Raw genomic sequence first — 15,592 nt, 5'->3', positions numbered from 1 at the left:
TAAATTAGAAGTTATTTTCTCTTAGAACCATCCATTACAACAATACTTTCGAGAAATCGGAGTTCCGGATGTTGCTACTTGTGAAATCTCCAAAAGGCCTACTATCACCACCACTACTACCTTTCTGATGAAAAAGTTTGCGCATATCTTATCGTACTTCAAATGCATAAATCCTTTTGATTTTACATTATATTTCGGTCTCGATTTACCAGTAAATTATTGTTATTAGCTTATATTTGTCAGCTTACAAGATATCTTTTACTTCAGATAATTAGCCTAATAAAGTACAGTGATCTAATTACTGTTGAGAATAAACCAGTGGTTGAATACATATACTCGGTGGGAAATAACGACCAAGTCGACTCAAGGTAGCAAGTGAAATTGAAATATTCTGATTAAAAAGTTCTAGATGTTGTCTTGCGATGTTTTCACTTCTTTGTGGATTCGGATTGAGTTACTCTACTCAAATGATTTTTATATTCTTACTCGTTATTTTATGTTTACGGATGTCCAATGTACTATTTTTAATGGTATCTAAATATCATCTTGCAGACTCATTGAAGCAAATGAAAAAATTCTCTCACAGATCCCATCTTATCGTTCTTTTCTTACAAGATCTCAATACCCGCCGTTATTTCGGTCCCAAGTATGCATTTTTAACTTACTGACAACCTAATACAGAATTGTAGATAAAAATACATTTAAAATTTTCCCACTAATATACCATCAGGCGTACAACTTTATGCGCGCTTACCTTATAGAATTGATTGATTTTTCTGTTAAATTGGGAAGTAGGTCAGAATATGTTATTGTTATTGTTGTACTATATGATTTTGTTTTCATAGACTTAATTGATGAAAATAATTCTGAGATACCATTGGAGATGTCAACTTCAGAACTGATTCAATTAAAATGTGACATAGAAGAAAAGCCTAAAGACCCAAGCATCGAAAATCTACGAGTTTGTTTTTCTCTTCGGTTATTTTTATCTTGTTTTTGCTTTCAGATGTTTTGTGAACTGTTAAAACTGTTAACATCTGATCTCTTAGTCAAATTGTCATTCTCGTTTTGCCAATCAAGACGGGATACTTTTCACCTATGTATGTTCATCATTTGTATGTATTTATTGGTAGTTTGTGTAAAACGTTGATCAATCACAAATTACTATCGAAATAAATTCATATTCTTACATTTTGCTGGGTGATTAAAATTTAAGGTTTCGTTTCAATATGCGCATCAAAAATATCGGTCAGCGTGCATCATGAAATTTGTAAGGTATTAAGTAATTGAATCCAGTCATCTCGAATAGAAATTAATGTTTACCGCTTGTTAATCTTCTAATGCGCTAAAATCTTAGGAATTATTCCAATGTTAGCTATAAAAATAAAAAAAATAATAGGTTCCTCAATATGAGAAATTCCTGTGCTATTTGACTTATTGAGAGATGAAGCATTATTCATCAGTAGACTATATTGTGTGTTTAATATGACGTCTTCAAATACGTTCACACTAATTCTGAACATGACAAATTTATTACATGGTATATAGTAGACTTTTCTAAGTTTTGTTGAAATGTTAGGGAGATGGAGTAAGTGCTGGTAAAACAATGTTAAATTATTCGTCCAAATGCCAATTCATCCATTCTTCCATGTAAAGATAGATAGTATATCAGAGCTCGGTATACAAACCTGTAATTGATTAATATGTCTTTTAACAAATTAACTGTTCAGTGTATCGTTGAAGTAGGAAGTGGTGGTTAATCCATTTTACTTCCAACCAGTAGGTTAAAGATACGAATGACTACTTATTTAATTCCGTTTGAGGAGCCGGGTAATATTGTTATAGCGTTTACATAAACTGTATGACTTAAAGTTGAGTACACAAATCTATGCTTGGTATATGAGTTACACTACAATATAGGACTCAATAATATTGATTCTGTTTCTTTTCTTTTTTTAGTACGATTGATTATGTCGGTATGGAAATGGGACTACTTTTTGACTAGAATAAAGAATGAATTCAATAAATTGAATGAATTGCATTCAATGATTTTAAATGGCAAGCTCATACATAATGATGCTCGAACTGCAAAAGAATGTGTATCTGGAGAAAATGAAGTCAAAAATCTCTATAAACAAACAGAGGCTCGAATAACTCACGAATTATTGCTGCATCTTCTTGTTTCATTGGAACAGTAAGTTGTGCATTCTACGTGTTTTGTATGATAATGTTTGTTTCAGTTATTCCTCCATATTGTATACTTTTCGTTTTGACTAGTCGTGTATTATTTCCCTCTTCTGTTACTCATTTCGATATCATGTTTAGATTTACGCTACCTATGACTGACTGACCTTTGATTTCATGAATAGTCTTTTCTTTTATCTGAGTATGTTATTGCAATGAAGCAACGATTTAGTGATTAAGACACTCGACTGTCAACCGATGAACTACATGTTTGAATCCAGCTTACTCTGCTTCGATTTCGACAACCCGTTTTGTATCACTGTCCCTCATAAAAAACAAGGAACGTCCTATAACCAAATGCAAAAACGTATACTTGGTTGACAAATTACATCATAATACTCCATTCAGTTTTTATTTATACGTGAGGGGTGATTTTTTCCCATTTTCGGTCTCCATTTTTCTTTAAACTATTCAGCAAGGCATTGCTGTTGAATGTTTCAAGTTCATTAACAGGACACTACAAACCTGTGTTTCATACTTATTGAGGCTAATAAAAAACTATGTACCAATTCTTCAACTGGAATATCACTACATTTTTGGTTCGCTTAATCAATTGCTTATTATCACTGCTTTTATTATTCTAAAGAGGAAAAGGAAGTAATCAAGCCCGTTTTTCATACAAGATAAGTTTTAAATGAACACCGCTTGTTTTGTTGTCCATTTGCACCTAGATTATGTATTTCAAGAGTACAGTGCTTATATTTACCGTTTGTTGTCATTATTCGAGTTATTATTACATTTTTTATATCCAGGACGTAGCAACTAAGAAGTGAAGAAAGAATGTGAACTAGTTGGTATACATTTTATGTCTTATGTCTCAACTTCAAACGTCTGCTGTCCACAATGTCACATTTATAGAAGTTCACGTCGAAACTTTTGATTAGTGATCATACTTGCGTTATTCATAAGTTTTAGGCATAGATAACTAGGTATTTAGACATACAGATTGCTTTTAGCAGCATGAAGTAGCTTTTGTTAGGGGTTTGAAATTTTGTGCATGTGGTAGTTGAAGTTAGACGGAAATTTTAATTATAGGTTGATTCAAACCGTCAGCCTTTTGATAACCAGGCTGATGCTTGATAGAATGTGCTATAAGATTAGTTTGTTGGATGCGAACTACTCTATGGACTTGTCGGATATGGAACGCTAATATCCGACAGCAATTCGCAGCTTTCAGTAACTTAATTTATACTGGTATAGAACAAATGTGTCTTAGCGTTTACGCTAATTATTGACTTCGATCTAAATAAATATGACAAAGCAAATAGGTAAGTCGGATTTTTATCATTCATATTAAAGTAATCGGTAGTAATCGGCGTGACATATGTTTCTTACTTGTTAGTATATTCACCCGTAACGTATTTCAAGGGTTTTGAATATAAACTTAATGCTTTTTGAACTCGAACCAGAATCATTTACTTTATAGTTGACATCACCTTATGGTAAGAAATTCAGCATTAATATCTTTTACTCATAAAAAAACAGATAATAAAAATTAATTTAGATTCAGACTGTGAATGCAACATTATATATCCAAGATTTATAGTGATGTAGTGAAGATACTTAGTTTTGTTTTGTTTCTATCTGCGTGTACTGCAACTTCTTGTAAAATTGTCTTCTGATATATTGAATATTTTAAGGAAAATAACAAGCTACGAATATCTAACTTATTTATTTATTTCCATAGTGCCAACAATTTGAAGTCCTATGTTGAACAAAATTGTAATACGTCATTTGTTTCGAATGAAACCTTTTCCAATTTAATTAGTCTCATACGTTGTCAATTGAATGCATCCCTGATTTTTTTGAATGAATTGGATAATGCTCAAACTGCAGACAATGTTGATATTTCAAAAGAAAATATAGAAACTACTGTTGACTTCCTATATTGCCGAGATGGGATTTCATCTAGTAAAGATGTTCTGAAAGCTGTGGATCCAATTGTAGAGGATGATGTATGTAATAAAATGTTTTTGAGTACTTGCACAAATGTACTTAATCATAAGTTCTTAGTTTGAATTATAACGTGAAACAGTTGTATTAATTAGCTAACTATGAGAATGATCTAGTTATATGGTCTCAGTATAAAAACTTCATCATGTATACTTCCTGTTATCTAATTGATTGACATTAGCTATTGTGTTTTGCTCATGGCTTCATAAATCATAGATTGGAGAACAAATTAATTTAAAAAAGTTTGTCCGACATAAAATTACTGCTTTACCTGTCTGGCTGGTGCTGAAGTGGAAATATATTTTAAATGAAAATCTTCATTAATTCTTAACTTTGTGATTTTCACGGATCAAAAGTCACTAAAATTTTATGTCTAAGCAATGCTCAGTGTAGGTATTCGGCTTGATAAAAATGTAGCTTGGAATTTGTAACCACGTCAAATAACAGTGGTATGCTTATGGAAAAGAACATTTGTTCAAAACTACATTCACATCATTTTCTAAGGGACAGTAAAAAATCCAACTTTTCACCAGCTATTTGAAAATCACTCTTATTTACTTAAGTGTATATATAGTAGTCAAATACTTTTCCGTTACTAATTTGCAATAGGTTGGTGTATTCTTTCACTACGGTTAAGAAGTGTTTACTCTGATCAGGTACTTGATGTTCCCTGGTGAAATTTTCGGCTTGTGGTTCTGTTTTCTTCATGATATGTTGAAAATTAAAAGATTGTTCGAGCATTGTCATCACTGACTAGAAAAACACAGGGTTTTGATTGAATTTTGACTTGCGATTTCCACATTACAGAGAAATTTAATTACAAGGAATATGAATACACAAGTTAAAATATAATGTATGGCCATTAAAACTAATATGTGATTGGCCAGCAAATAGAGATGAGCAGACACCCAGCTGCGGTGAATCTATGGGACACTACTAAACATTTTGGATTCCTTTCTATTTTGGGTTTCACCATATGTAGACAGCTTGCATTTGTACTAAGGCAACTACTGTCTAGCTCTCAATCATTGGTCACGAATCATGTATATATATTTGACATGATCTAGTATTATGCTCCAATAATCTTATGCCTAGAATATTATTTTATCGTTTCGTGGCAAACGACAAGACTATTTGATTTTCTCTTTATGTTAAAATGTTAAGAGGAAACTGGAATTAAAATTTTGATGATTGGTTAGTAAGTAGTTTTAAAACATTAAAACGCCTACATAATTTTGAGATACAGTTTAACTGCCAGTTAACGTCGGATACCAAAATAATGCATTACTTAACCAACATTTACTTAAAGTCCTCTGAAAATCAGTTGAGGATTAAGTAGCACTCAGTAGTTGCCTTAATCAAGTTTGAGACTTTACAACGCTATACATCTACCGCCTTCGGGTTGAAATTAGCCAACTCTTATCATGGCAAGCTCTATACAATACTATCACCAAGTCGAAAATTCAAATATTTGAACCTGAGTCAGTTTGACACTATGGCATAATGACCAAGTAGTATTGTCAGCATGCCTTAACTTGGGTCTTGACTGTCTGTTAAACGGCCAATGAGAGATAAATTACTAATCGATTAGATGAATAGTTGAAATTTAGTAAATTCGAAGATTACTATAGGCCATGATATCCTTGATCTAATTTTGTTAAGGGTCTTGAGTTCCTATTATTAACTAGAACGCAAATTCTTTTTACTGCTTTTCGGCTTTATATGGTTGTCAATTAATCATCGGTTTGTAATAGTATTTACTTTAAAATTTACCGAATTCTCGCCAGTCATTTTTTGTGAAACTACTGGTTCAGTAAAATAATCCATTGTTTCTGCTTCTCATTGATTTTCTCCCAGCAATTTTCTCATGAGTTTATGTTCCGTATTGTGAGGTATTTTCTAATAGATTTTCTGTTTATCACATGGTGCTTTGTGAATACCTAGGTATTAGAAGATATAGCTGTTGGAGACTCCTCTAGTCGTGAGTCTGAAGCGGAGTACGAAAATGTTGACTGCGTGAATTCACTAAAGGTATGTGTTATAACCATTGTCGTATGGTTTTGGAAGTAATTAAGTTGAACTGGCGGCTTGGTGGTTAGACCATTTATCTTTTAAGTGATAGGTTACAAGTTCGATTTCTACTACATATTGGCTTGGGCATACGCATAGCATTAGTAGCCTTGATACATAAGCCTGTTCTTATTAAATTCATAATGTTTATTACATAGTTAAGATCATGTTTGTGAAAACTAGTTATTTCGACTAGGTCTTAGGGATTTAAATTTGTTAAATAAGTGTTTGAAAGTTCTGAATAGTACTTTGAAACATCTATAATTACTCTAATATTAAATTACCTGCATCACAAATCATGGTGTCGTTATTAAATATTGATATCTGCCATGATCGTAACTTCACTGAGAATATATTCTGAGTTATACCATCATGAAACACGTTAATCTAAACACCAAATTCAGTAATATCATCTCATTTGAAACAAATAGTTTAAACATGACCTGGTTGGTTGGGGTTATCAATACAAAAACAGCAAATATGTGGCCACACAAGATTATTGTGACGATATAACACGAGTGGGTTCTGTAAACAGGTAGACGGGCATACTCAACGCGGGATCGGTGGCAGATATAGGTCGATCTGTTTTCTCACATATTACATCAACACAATGACAGGAATTTAACTCGGGCAACAAATGAGTAGAGAAATGTAATACCAATGGTAGCGCCAAACTAAACAAAACGTCTTTAAAAGGAAGTAATCAAGCTGAAAACTTTAAAGTCCAGAATGATGTTAGGTTCAAGACTGATAATGTTTCATTCGGGAAATTCATTTCACAAAAACTTTACCTTCTCTCCTGTTTAGAACCCATCATCAGGTATGCATGTTACTGTACTGAAAGAACTTAAAAATGTAATATCTCACCGTCGAGTGATTATGAAGAAGCGTGAAGAATGTGCTTTAAAACGACGATTGCAGATAGAGTGTCCTGATAACGAAAAGCCGAGTGTATCCACTGACAGGGTCAGCCTAAGTTCTGAAAAGGAGCTTCGAGTAAGACTTAAAAAATTTTTTTTTATTTTTTTCTCTATTCTGTTGTAGTATAATTTGTTCAAATTTTTGTGTTTTGAAAACATCTCACATGTAAGTAGTAGTCTTTCTCTTATGCAAGCCAAAGTGGCTTATAGGAGTATGAAGTATTTTCTTAGCCATCGGCATGTTAGTCTGACTTTAAAATGCCGAGTTTACAACGTGTCGATGAAAGCAGTTTTTTTGTCTGCAGAACATGCCCTCATTCAAGATAAGTATGTACGGCTACCCTGTTCGACCATCATTGTCTCTGAAGAATGTTTATTAATTGACTATTTTCAAACTCTAATTATAACATAAAATTTATTTTATAATATGCCAGTGATAGTCTGTTTTAGTGCACTTTATTTTTTAGCTCAATCCAGTGATTGGTATGCCTTGTCCTTTGTGGAACAGTAGGTTATTGATTAATGCGCTTTAATTTCGACTACTAAGTTGCTCCGTCTACTTTGTTTTGAAAAGCAGGTTACTTTAGCTAAACTTCACACAAACTGTGTAAAAAGCAGTCGAGTATATAGAATTAAGTTTGATAAATAAGTTGGATGTTGATGATGATATTAACTTAGTTCTTTCTTTCTAAGAAATTTTTTCCTGTTGGAGCCTCCAATGTCCATTCAGTTTTCAATATTTTAATAGCTACATGTCATAAACGTCATATAAACCTCGTTTGTAATTTATGGTGCTAGTCATCCGTACAGAAGACTTCCAGTCTATAGTCAGTTGTTTAATAGCCTACATTAAATCTACTTTTCCATACTCAGCTTGATATATATTCTTAAAATAAGTAGTATAGATTTTCACTTTTTTCAGAAGTGATTTTTGTTACTTCACTTTACTCTCAAAAGTCCTACTGATCATGTTCTGTCACACTAAAATGTCCATGAATTAGTGACAATGATATTCTAACTACTACTATGGATTAGTAGACTACATCAATGCTTAAGCGTTTCTCACTGACTTTCGAATTTTCACCCGCTTATATTTTAATACGTAAATAAAAAGGTCATTTTCTTAGATCTTATTTATTATCTGATCGCTTTTTCTTTAATGTTTAGACTCAGTTTGTATTATCCAATTCACTTGATACAAATGAAAGCAACTGTGCTTCTATGGATGATAAACTACTAGAATTTTTCCCAACTCCTTTGTGTAATTCATCATGCGAATATTTCAAAAAGTCCCGTACTGGACGTCGAAATTTAAAATGTAATGTTTTAAAAAGAAATTCAATCTTTCTTCAGCTGTCACCTACTAATGTACATGAAAATTATAGAATTTCAAATTGTTCTGACCCAATTGTATTGAAAAATGTTTCACAGTCAAAAAACGCACCAGATAATAAGTTTCTACAATGTTCTGCACTAGCGAATGCTTTAATGAATCAACGTAAATTGTTGGGATTAGCCACAGAGGATTGTTTTACTGGAATTGGTTCAGGTGAAATGTGTGTTGAAATGTCAGAAGAGAATCATACTGGCATTTCATAATAATCAATGAGTTTTTCTTCACAATTATCATTATGTAGTAATAGACATTGTACATTATTGATTTTGTTATTTTTCTGTGTAACTATTCTGACACTTGAGGGTACAGTCGCATTGTATTTTATTAAAACTGAAATATACGTTTAGATACGTGGTGTGAGTACGTAATAGAGGCTATTGAATGTATGTTCGAGGATTCTATGTTCTAATTGGGTAATATAGATTTTTACCCTTTGAATTTCGTACGTATTACCGAACGGAAATCTGATTTGTTTTGAAGTATATTCTTTGCTTCTTGATTACACTTGCAACGTTTATGTCCTAACACGATCAAGTGAAGTAACGGCAGAATAATTCTCCCGAATTTATGATGAAGTTTGTCTTTTGAATACCAAACTAGCTGGAGTCTAACATATTGATATTAGTTTATTCTTCTGTTGTGATAAGGGTCTTTTGAAGATGTGTCCTGTAGCTCGATTCTATCACTAATTTCGAACTTGACGCCTGACTAACCTGCGATGATAAAGAGAATCAAGACTACGTGTGATCTTCACTGCTAAAAGCTGAATAATTTGCTCAAAATTTATGGGAAAATATAGGTTACATGTGATACGTTTGCAGGATAGCAGCGATTTCTCTAACGGTAACTCCGACACCATATACAATGGTTCTGTTCTCTTTCAGCCCCACCTACTCCGACTAACAAATCTTAGGCCGAAGAAGGGCGATGTGTATTCACAGTAGTTCAATTGCACATCGATTGATTTTAATGGTTATTAATCGCGGAACTTAAGGTCTTGGGAGCCATCACTTAAATGCAAAATAGCTTAAGTAATGACTAGAACAATGAAATGACTTGAAACACGATTAATTTTATACGGATTAAATCAATGCAAATGGGATCGCACTAAAAGTTAACGATCAAAACTCACTTTAAATCCATATGTAACTTCAGAAGTTGATTTCTAAAATCAAGTGTTTGTAAATTTACCGTTCCCGACATATTTTTAACCGAGACAGGGATATGTAGGTCGTGAAATTGTATTGATGAATAATTTATCTACTCACAGTAGATTACCCACAGTTTCCTCTCACCACTTGTCCTCGGAACAACATTTGTTTTGTTTGACTGCTCAGGAAATCAACTGAAGCATTTGAATTGATGAATTGTATTCAGGTTGTTCTATAACACAGAAATCCTGATAACAGATTGATTGTTTTTATGTATTCAGGATATAGTACTCAAAAATCAGTGTCAAAAGCTATAACCAAGTGATCAACATATGCAGGGATTAAAGAAATATTTTAGTAAGATCTAAAAAAGAATAAATCATGAGTTCGCATTAGAGTTCTTCCTTTTTCACTTGAGTTGAAAATGGGCAGTACGTATAAAGATCATAGTTGCCTTGTATTGGGAGTTCCATCTAAATATATCAAATAACTTGTCAACATACTCCTTGAGATTTTGCACATCTGGTGCTTATGGATCAATAGATAATCCATTACCACAACTTTCCTAAATTACATGCTTCCATGACTAACAATGTTAACTGATTTAAGGGTTTTAGATTAATGTAAAAGGAGTATAAGCTAACTGAACGATGTCGTTAAACGTATTTTCACGATGTCAGCGGATTGTTCAAATTGACTTTGGATAAATAACAGCTACCGCAACTTCAATACTCGACAAAACACTTGGTTTATTTCCTTCAAAGACAATTTGTATTGTATGTTGAAAATCGATCTTAATAGATGTAAGGTATTATGGATATGCAGCCAGCTGATTTTCGTTTGCCTTATACCCTTTTTGAAGAAAGATAAATCAGTGGCCTGTTTAGGATGATGAAATATCAAATCTTTCTAAACTATCATTTAGTTACCTGATTACGGTCGCAATTACATTTTCGTAGTGTTAGTTCGCTTACCATGTTGATTGATTTCAAAACGCGTCATTTTCTTTTCAAACCTTCGTTTCTGTAGGCTTGTAAATCATAAATGAAAAAAACAAACATTGCAGTAGGCTTTTTATGCAGTTTTTGAGGATCATTCATTGTTATTTCGTCTCTAAAGCAACCTATTCGGGTTGATGTTTACGGAATCTCACACTTCTGTCAGTCATTTTATAGTCGAGTTTGGACAAATTGACGGTAATCAAACAGAAATGGTATTTCTGTCCTGATGGTATGCTATCATTTCCAATTTTTATCTCTAGTTTCGTCAGAGTATAACAGGATGATTTTTCTCGATTCCTTTCTCAGTTCTCATCCAAAATGTACAATACCATATCTGACAGACAACTCTTCACCTTTTAGATCTTTCATTTCTTTGCAACATCAGCGTTAATTAACACATGCATGGTGAAAAATCTCAGCCAAAACCAAATAGTTATCATTCAGGATGTTTTAGGTTTCATTCATTTTATTTTGTTCAAGAGCTTCCCTATAACTATGTAACTAAAACTGTGTCTGTTTGACTGTTTATTTACTAAAACTTGTTTCCTAAGCGAAATCCCGAACAAACTAAACTTTTTTGTGAGGTTGCACATTTTAAGAAGTATACAATGATAGGTTTTTTCGTCAGAAAATAAGCATAGAGACCCAGAGTACAAAAGTACCCAAAACTGAGTAGGCGAAATATTCCGACTAATATGTGTAACTACTAGCTAGTAGTAAGTTTAATAATTAAAAATATGGAGTTTCTGTTTTGCCTTAATTTATGTGAAAGTCTTGGGGCTTGAAATTAAGATAACTCCGGTGTTTCGCTTAGCAGCCTTGTCTAAGTTTCATTACGGAGACGTCAGACCTGTTTTTACTTCAAGCGATAACGTTTTAAGTCTTATTTTCTTAGTGTCTTCCTAAACTCGGCTCCCGACTATTGTGTTTCTACTTTATTGCTTTATTGCTTTGATACGAAATGGGGAAGGTGAAACACAATAAACTTGGAAATCGTTCAAGAAAGACTTGGCTGTTTCCATATAACATAATAATGCTCATTTTGGGCATGGACTTCTGTGACGTAATATGCTTATAAAATTGGTTTAAGATATAAAAATCAACCATTCATAATGTTATATTATCAGATTTTTTACTTCAGTGTTTGCTTACAGATCTCAGAAGGACATATTAATGAACTCAATGCTTACCTAGTTTGCCTCTTGACTAATGAATTAGTCAGACATCCTACTAATTTTTATCAGTGAATTACTTTTTTTGTATAAAACTAATTATTCTAAGTGAATGTAAACCATTTTAAGCAGCATAATTGCCTTCACTTTTTATCTGTAAGCGGATATTTTATACTCAGTGATGGAGATTTGTTATTTGTAAGAAAATTATTTTCTGAAAAAGAAACGTGCATAGATCAACTTTGAAATTTTCCGAGACAAAAATTTACTTAAGTTGGTTATCTCAGTAGCTTATTCTCTTTGTTTACTAATTCCATATGCATTTGTCAATGATTCAAATTTCCAGTGATGTAGTGCCTTGATATTCCAGTTATAGGATGTTCAACAAATCCTTCTATTACAGTAATCACTTTTAACTATGAAGTTGAATAATGTTTTAACTTGATCTCTTATTACAAATATTATTTTCTCCTGCGGACATGTACTGGTGATTATTAAGTTTGATACAGTTTAGAAAGTTTATGAATATGTTATCCTATTTCTTGGACCTTAAAACGTCAAATTTAGATGAATAATTAAACTTGGGATGGTAAGATAAACAGATTATATGCATAAGCTATTTGTGTAACTACTCTTTAAATATGCATATTACAGATTTATTCTGTACAACCAAATTTGTCGAAAACATTGAATTAATTGAATAGCGAATTTACTAAAGAAACATTAACCAAATGGTTTGTTTTGATAATTTTCAAATATGAATTTAAACTAAAACATTGATCACTTATTAGATGCAAATAATGGATGAGATCAGCTTTCAGTATCTAGTATTAATAACTAATTAAAGATTCTGTTATACCTTGAAGCAGTAAACAAAGATCTCGATATGGAAAGCGACTTTGTTAACATTAACACAGTCATATGAGAAATGTTCATAACCGAATTGTGATGTTATAACTTATTTTAATTATGTATAACTTATTACGTCCGTAATCATATTTGGATTGAGTGGTAAGGAATAGTATGTAAAAAAACAAACTATTTTCGAATAATTAATCTAGTTTAGATCTTAACAGAAATGTTATATTCCTTAACAAATAGACTAGAATCGATCACTTTTAACGAGGTATTAACTTGTTATAGGTTAATTGCATTCAAAGATTATACTTATACTACAATGTTGGTGAATAATTTTATTCATCAGAATATGGGAACTGAAATTCAATAATTATATACATACATTAGGCCATATTATTGAATTTCTTAGCCTGCTTCGGTTTGGACACCCGGGAAGTATCACAGCCCTCATGGATATCAAATGAGATCTGTGTGGCGCATATGTATTTGGTGCCTCCGTGTACCAATATCTATGTGTTAAAATAAATAACCTTGCGATACCTTACAGTTATCATTTTTCTATATATAACTATATTTCTATACAATTGCTATCAGAAGTCATAGTTGCATTGATATATCATTTGATAAAATCTGATTATTTATTATTTAGTTCTACTCAATTTCATTACAGTTTCAGTAATATAAACTAAACCATCTTAGAAAACAGATTACAAATAACTTCTTGATACTTATAAATAACCTTTTTTCAAATATAAAAAATGTAACGAAACTTTATAACTATTTAAAGCTAGACCATCGTGGAAAACCTGGAAGCATTGAACGGCTGTTTCGTCCTAATATGGGACTCCTTAGCAGTGTGCATCCACGATACCGCACGTGGGACTCGAATCTAGCACCTTCGGCCTTGCGCGCGAGTGCTGAGGAGTCCTATACTAGGACGAAACGGTCGTCCAATGCATTCAGGTTTTCCATGATGGTCTACCTTCATCTGATTCATGAACTCAACTATTAAATTACTATAATCTCCACAAAACCCCTTTCTGATAAATTGTAAATTAAACATTGTAATTACGCAGTTCATATTATAATTTGCATTACGATTTAGTCTACATTTTATGAGGAGTAATTTGAAAATTTATCTTATCATACCAGGATACTGGAACAGGTATGAACGTGTACTTAGTAAAAAATCTTAGCAGTTGAATTCATGAGTAGACCTAAGCTAGACAACTGTTGCGAACCTGGAAGCACTGGACGGTTGTTTCGTCCTTGTACAGGACTCCACAGAAGTGCATATCCACGATCCCACATGTGGGACTCGAACGCAGTACCTTCGATCTCAAGTGCGAATACCTAACCTCCATACCACTGAGTCAGAATCCAACGGCGTTAGTGTCTAAATTCAGTTGAGTCATGATGTTGCGCAACCTTTCATCCATTGTGTCAGGTAGATAACTGTCTCCACCCGATACGAATCCGACTCAATTAGCACATGATTGTTATCAGAATTCACGAGTTATTCTAAGCTAGATCACTGTTGAAGAGTCTTATATTAAGAGGAAACGGCTATCCAGTGCTTCCAAGTTTTCAGTTGTTGTCTAGCTTAGATCGACTCATGAATTCAACTATTAAAATTATTACAATCTCGATAGACCCTTATTCTGAAAAAAAATCATTGGTTACTATCAGTTTTTGATCATGATCTATTCTATTTCATTTGTTTACCTTCCAAATATCATTAGCCTTTAAATCATTATACATCACAAATTTAATAAAAATAAATAAATATAATAAGACTTTTGGATTAAGATTTATAGTTTTAACAATAAAGTAGTAACTTCTAAAAAAATCCCTTAGGTATTCGGTTCCACCTTTTGATAAATTAATGATTATGTATATTATTGAACAAATTTTGAACTTTAACTAAATAATTTGAAATATTCCCATATTGTGAATTTAGAACAACATATATAAGCGAACAATATTGTTTTCGATTAGATCTTCATCACGCTTCACTCTAATATGCAGTAATATTTATATGCATATATGAAATTATTAAACCAATCAAGGTAGTTTATCAGTCAATGATAACGATGAAAACGATTACATCGAAATCGAGTTCATTTTATTAATATAATCGGCTTTGTTCATAAGAACTAGCCCTCCTCCTTTGTCTGGCTTGCTTATGATTAGAGTGTTGTCTTTTCTAAGCATATGTAAATCCGAATGCTAGAACCCTTAATCGGCATGCACTTAACCAAACAGATTCATTACAAATACACATAAACAATCTGGAAGAAATATTTCACAAAGAGAATCTATGGTCGATAACCTACCACCGGAAATAGAAATACAATTTGTGGATTATAATAACATGGTGGCAAAAAGTAGATCGGTAAAACTGGGGATAAAACTAATTCAGTCACTGGAACCTCATAAACCTGAACAAAAATTTCCTATGGACCCTGAGCAGTACGTTCATAATTTCTCTAGTGTTACATTAGACACAGTGCAAGTAGAGGCTTTGTCTCTCGGTGCTAGATTTCGTGACTATAGAAATAAAATAAACCAACTCCATACAGATGTACAGTTTGAAAATCTATTTACACAAACAACAGATTTGGTGCCTACTTCTCTCGATGAACTCACTGGGTTTAAGACCACCTTGGTGAACATCTACCAACAATAAAAAAAGTAGTAAATGTACAGTGAAAACTCCACTTACCGAAGAGCACCGAGATGCTTTACATATGCTTAGAAAAAACAAAACTCTAATCATATGCAAGCCAGACAAAGGAGGAGGGCTAGTTCTTATGAACAAAGCCGA

General features: G+C 32.7%; 1 protein-coding gene across 1 annotated transcript in view; it reads left to right on the top strand.

Annotated features, from left to right (window-relative positions):
• Window positions 1–15,592, top strand: part of MS3_00006603 (uncharacterized protein) — a gene marked incomplete at its 3' end in the record, with an annotated part of 44,787 nt that overhangs the window by 6,679 nt on the left and 22,516 nt on the right. The window contains exons 2-12 of the mRNA XM_051214764.1: window positions 26–211; window positions 244–368; window positions 410–646; window positions 682–791; window positions 846–961; window positions 1,007–1,100; window positions 1,960–2,194; window positions 3,932–4,199; window positions 6,142–6,228; window positions 7,075–7,263; window positions 8,355–10,964. Of these exons, the coding sequence (XP_051067951.1) occupies window positions 26–211; window positions 244–368; window positions 410–646; window positions 682–791; window positions 846–961; window positions 1,007–1,100; window positions 1,960–2,194; window positions 3,932–4,199; window positions 6,142–6,228; window positions 7,075–7,263; window positions 8,355–8,786 (2,079 nt within the window). The remainder of the gene's footprint in view (window positions 1–25; window positions 212–243; window positions 369–409; window positions 647–681; window positions 792–845; window positions 962–1,006; window positions 1,101–1,959; window positions 2,195–3,931; window positions 4,200–6,141; window positions 6,229–7,074; window positions 7,264–8,354; window positions 10,965–15,592) is intronic.

Source organism: Schistosoma haematobium, chromosome 2, assembly GCF_000699445.3.
Source record: "Schistosoma haematobium chromosome 2, whole genome shotgun sequence".
Taxonomy (NCBI): Eukaryota; Metazoa; Platyhelminthes; class Trematoda; order Strigeidida; family Schistosomatidae; genus Schistosoma; species Schistosoma haematobium.
The sequence above is the reverse complement of the archived record's forward strand: the minus strand, read 5'-3'. Positions and strand labels throughout refer to the sequence as shown.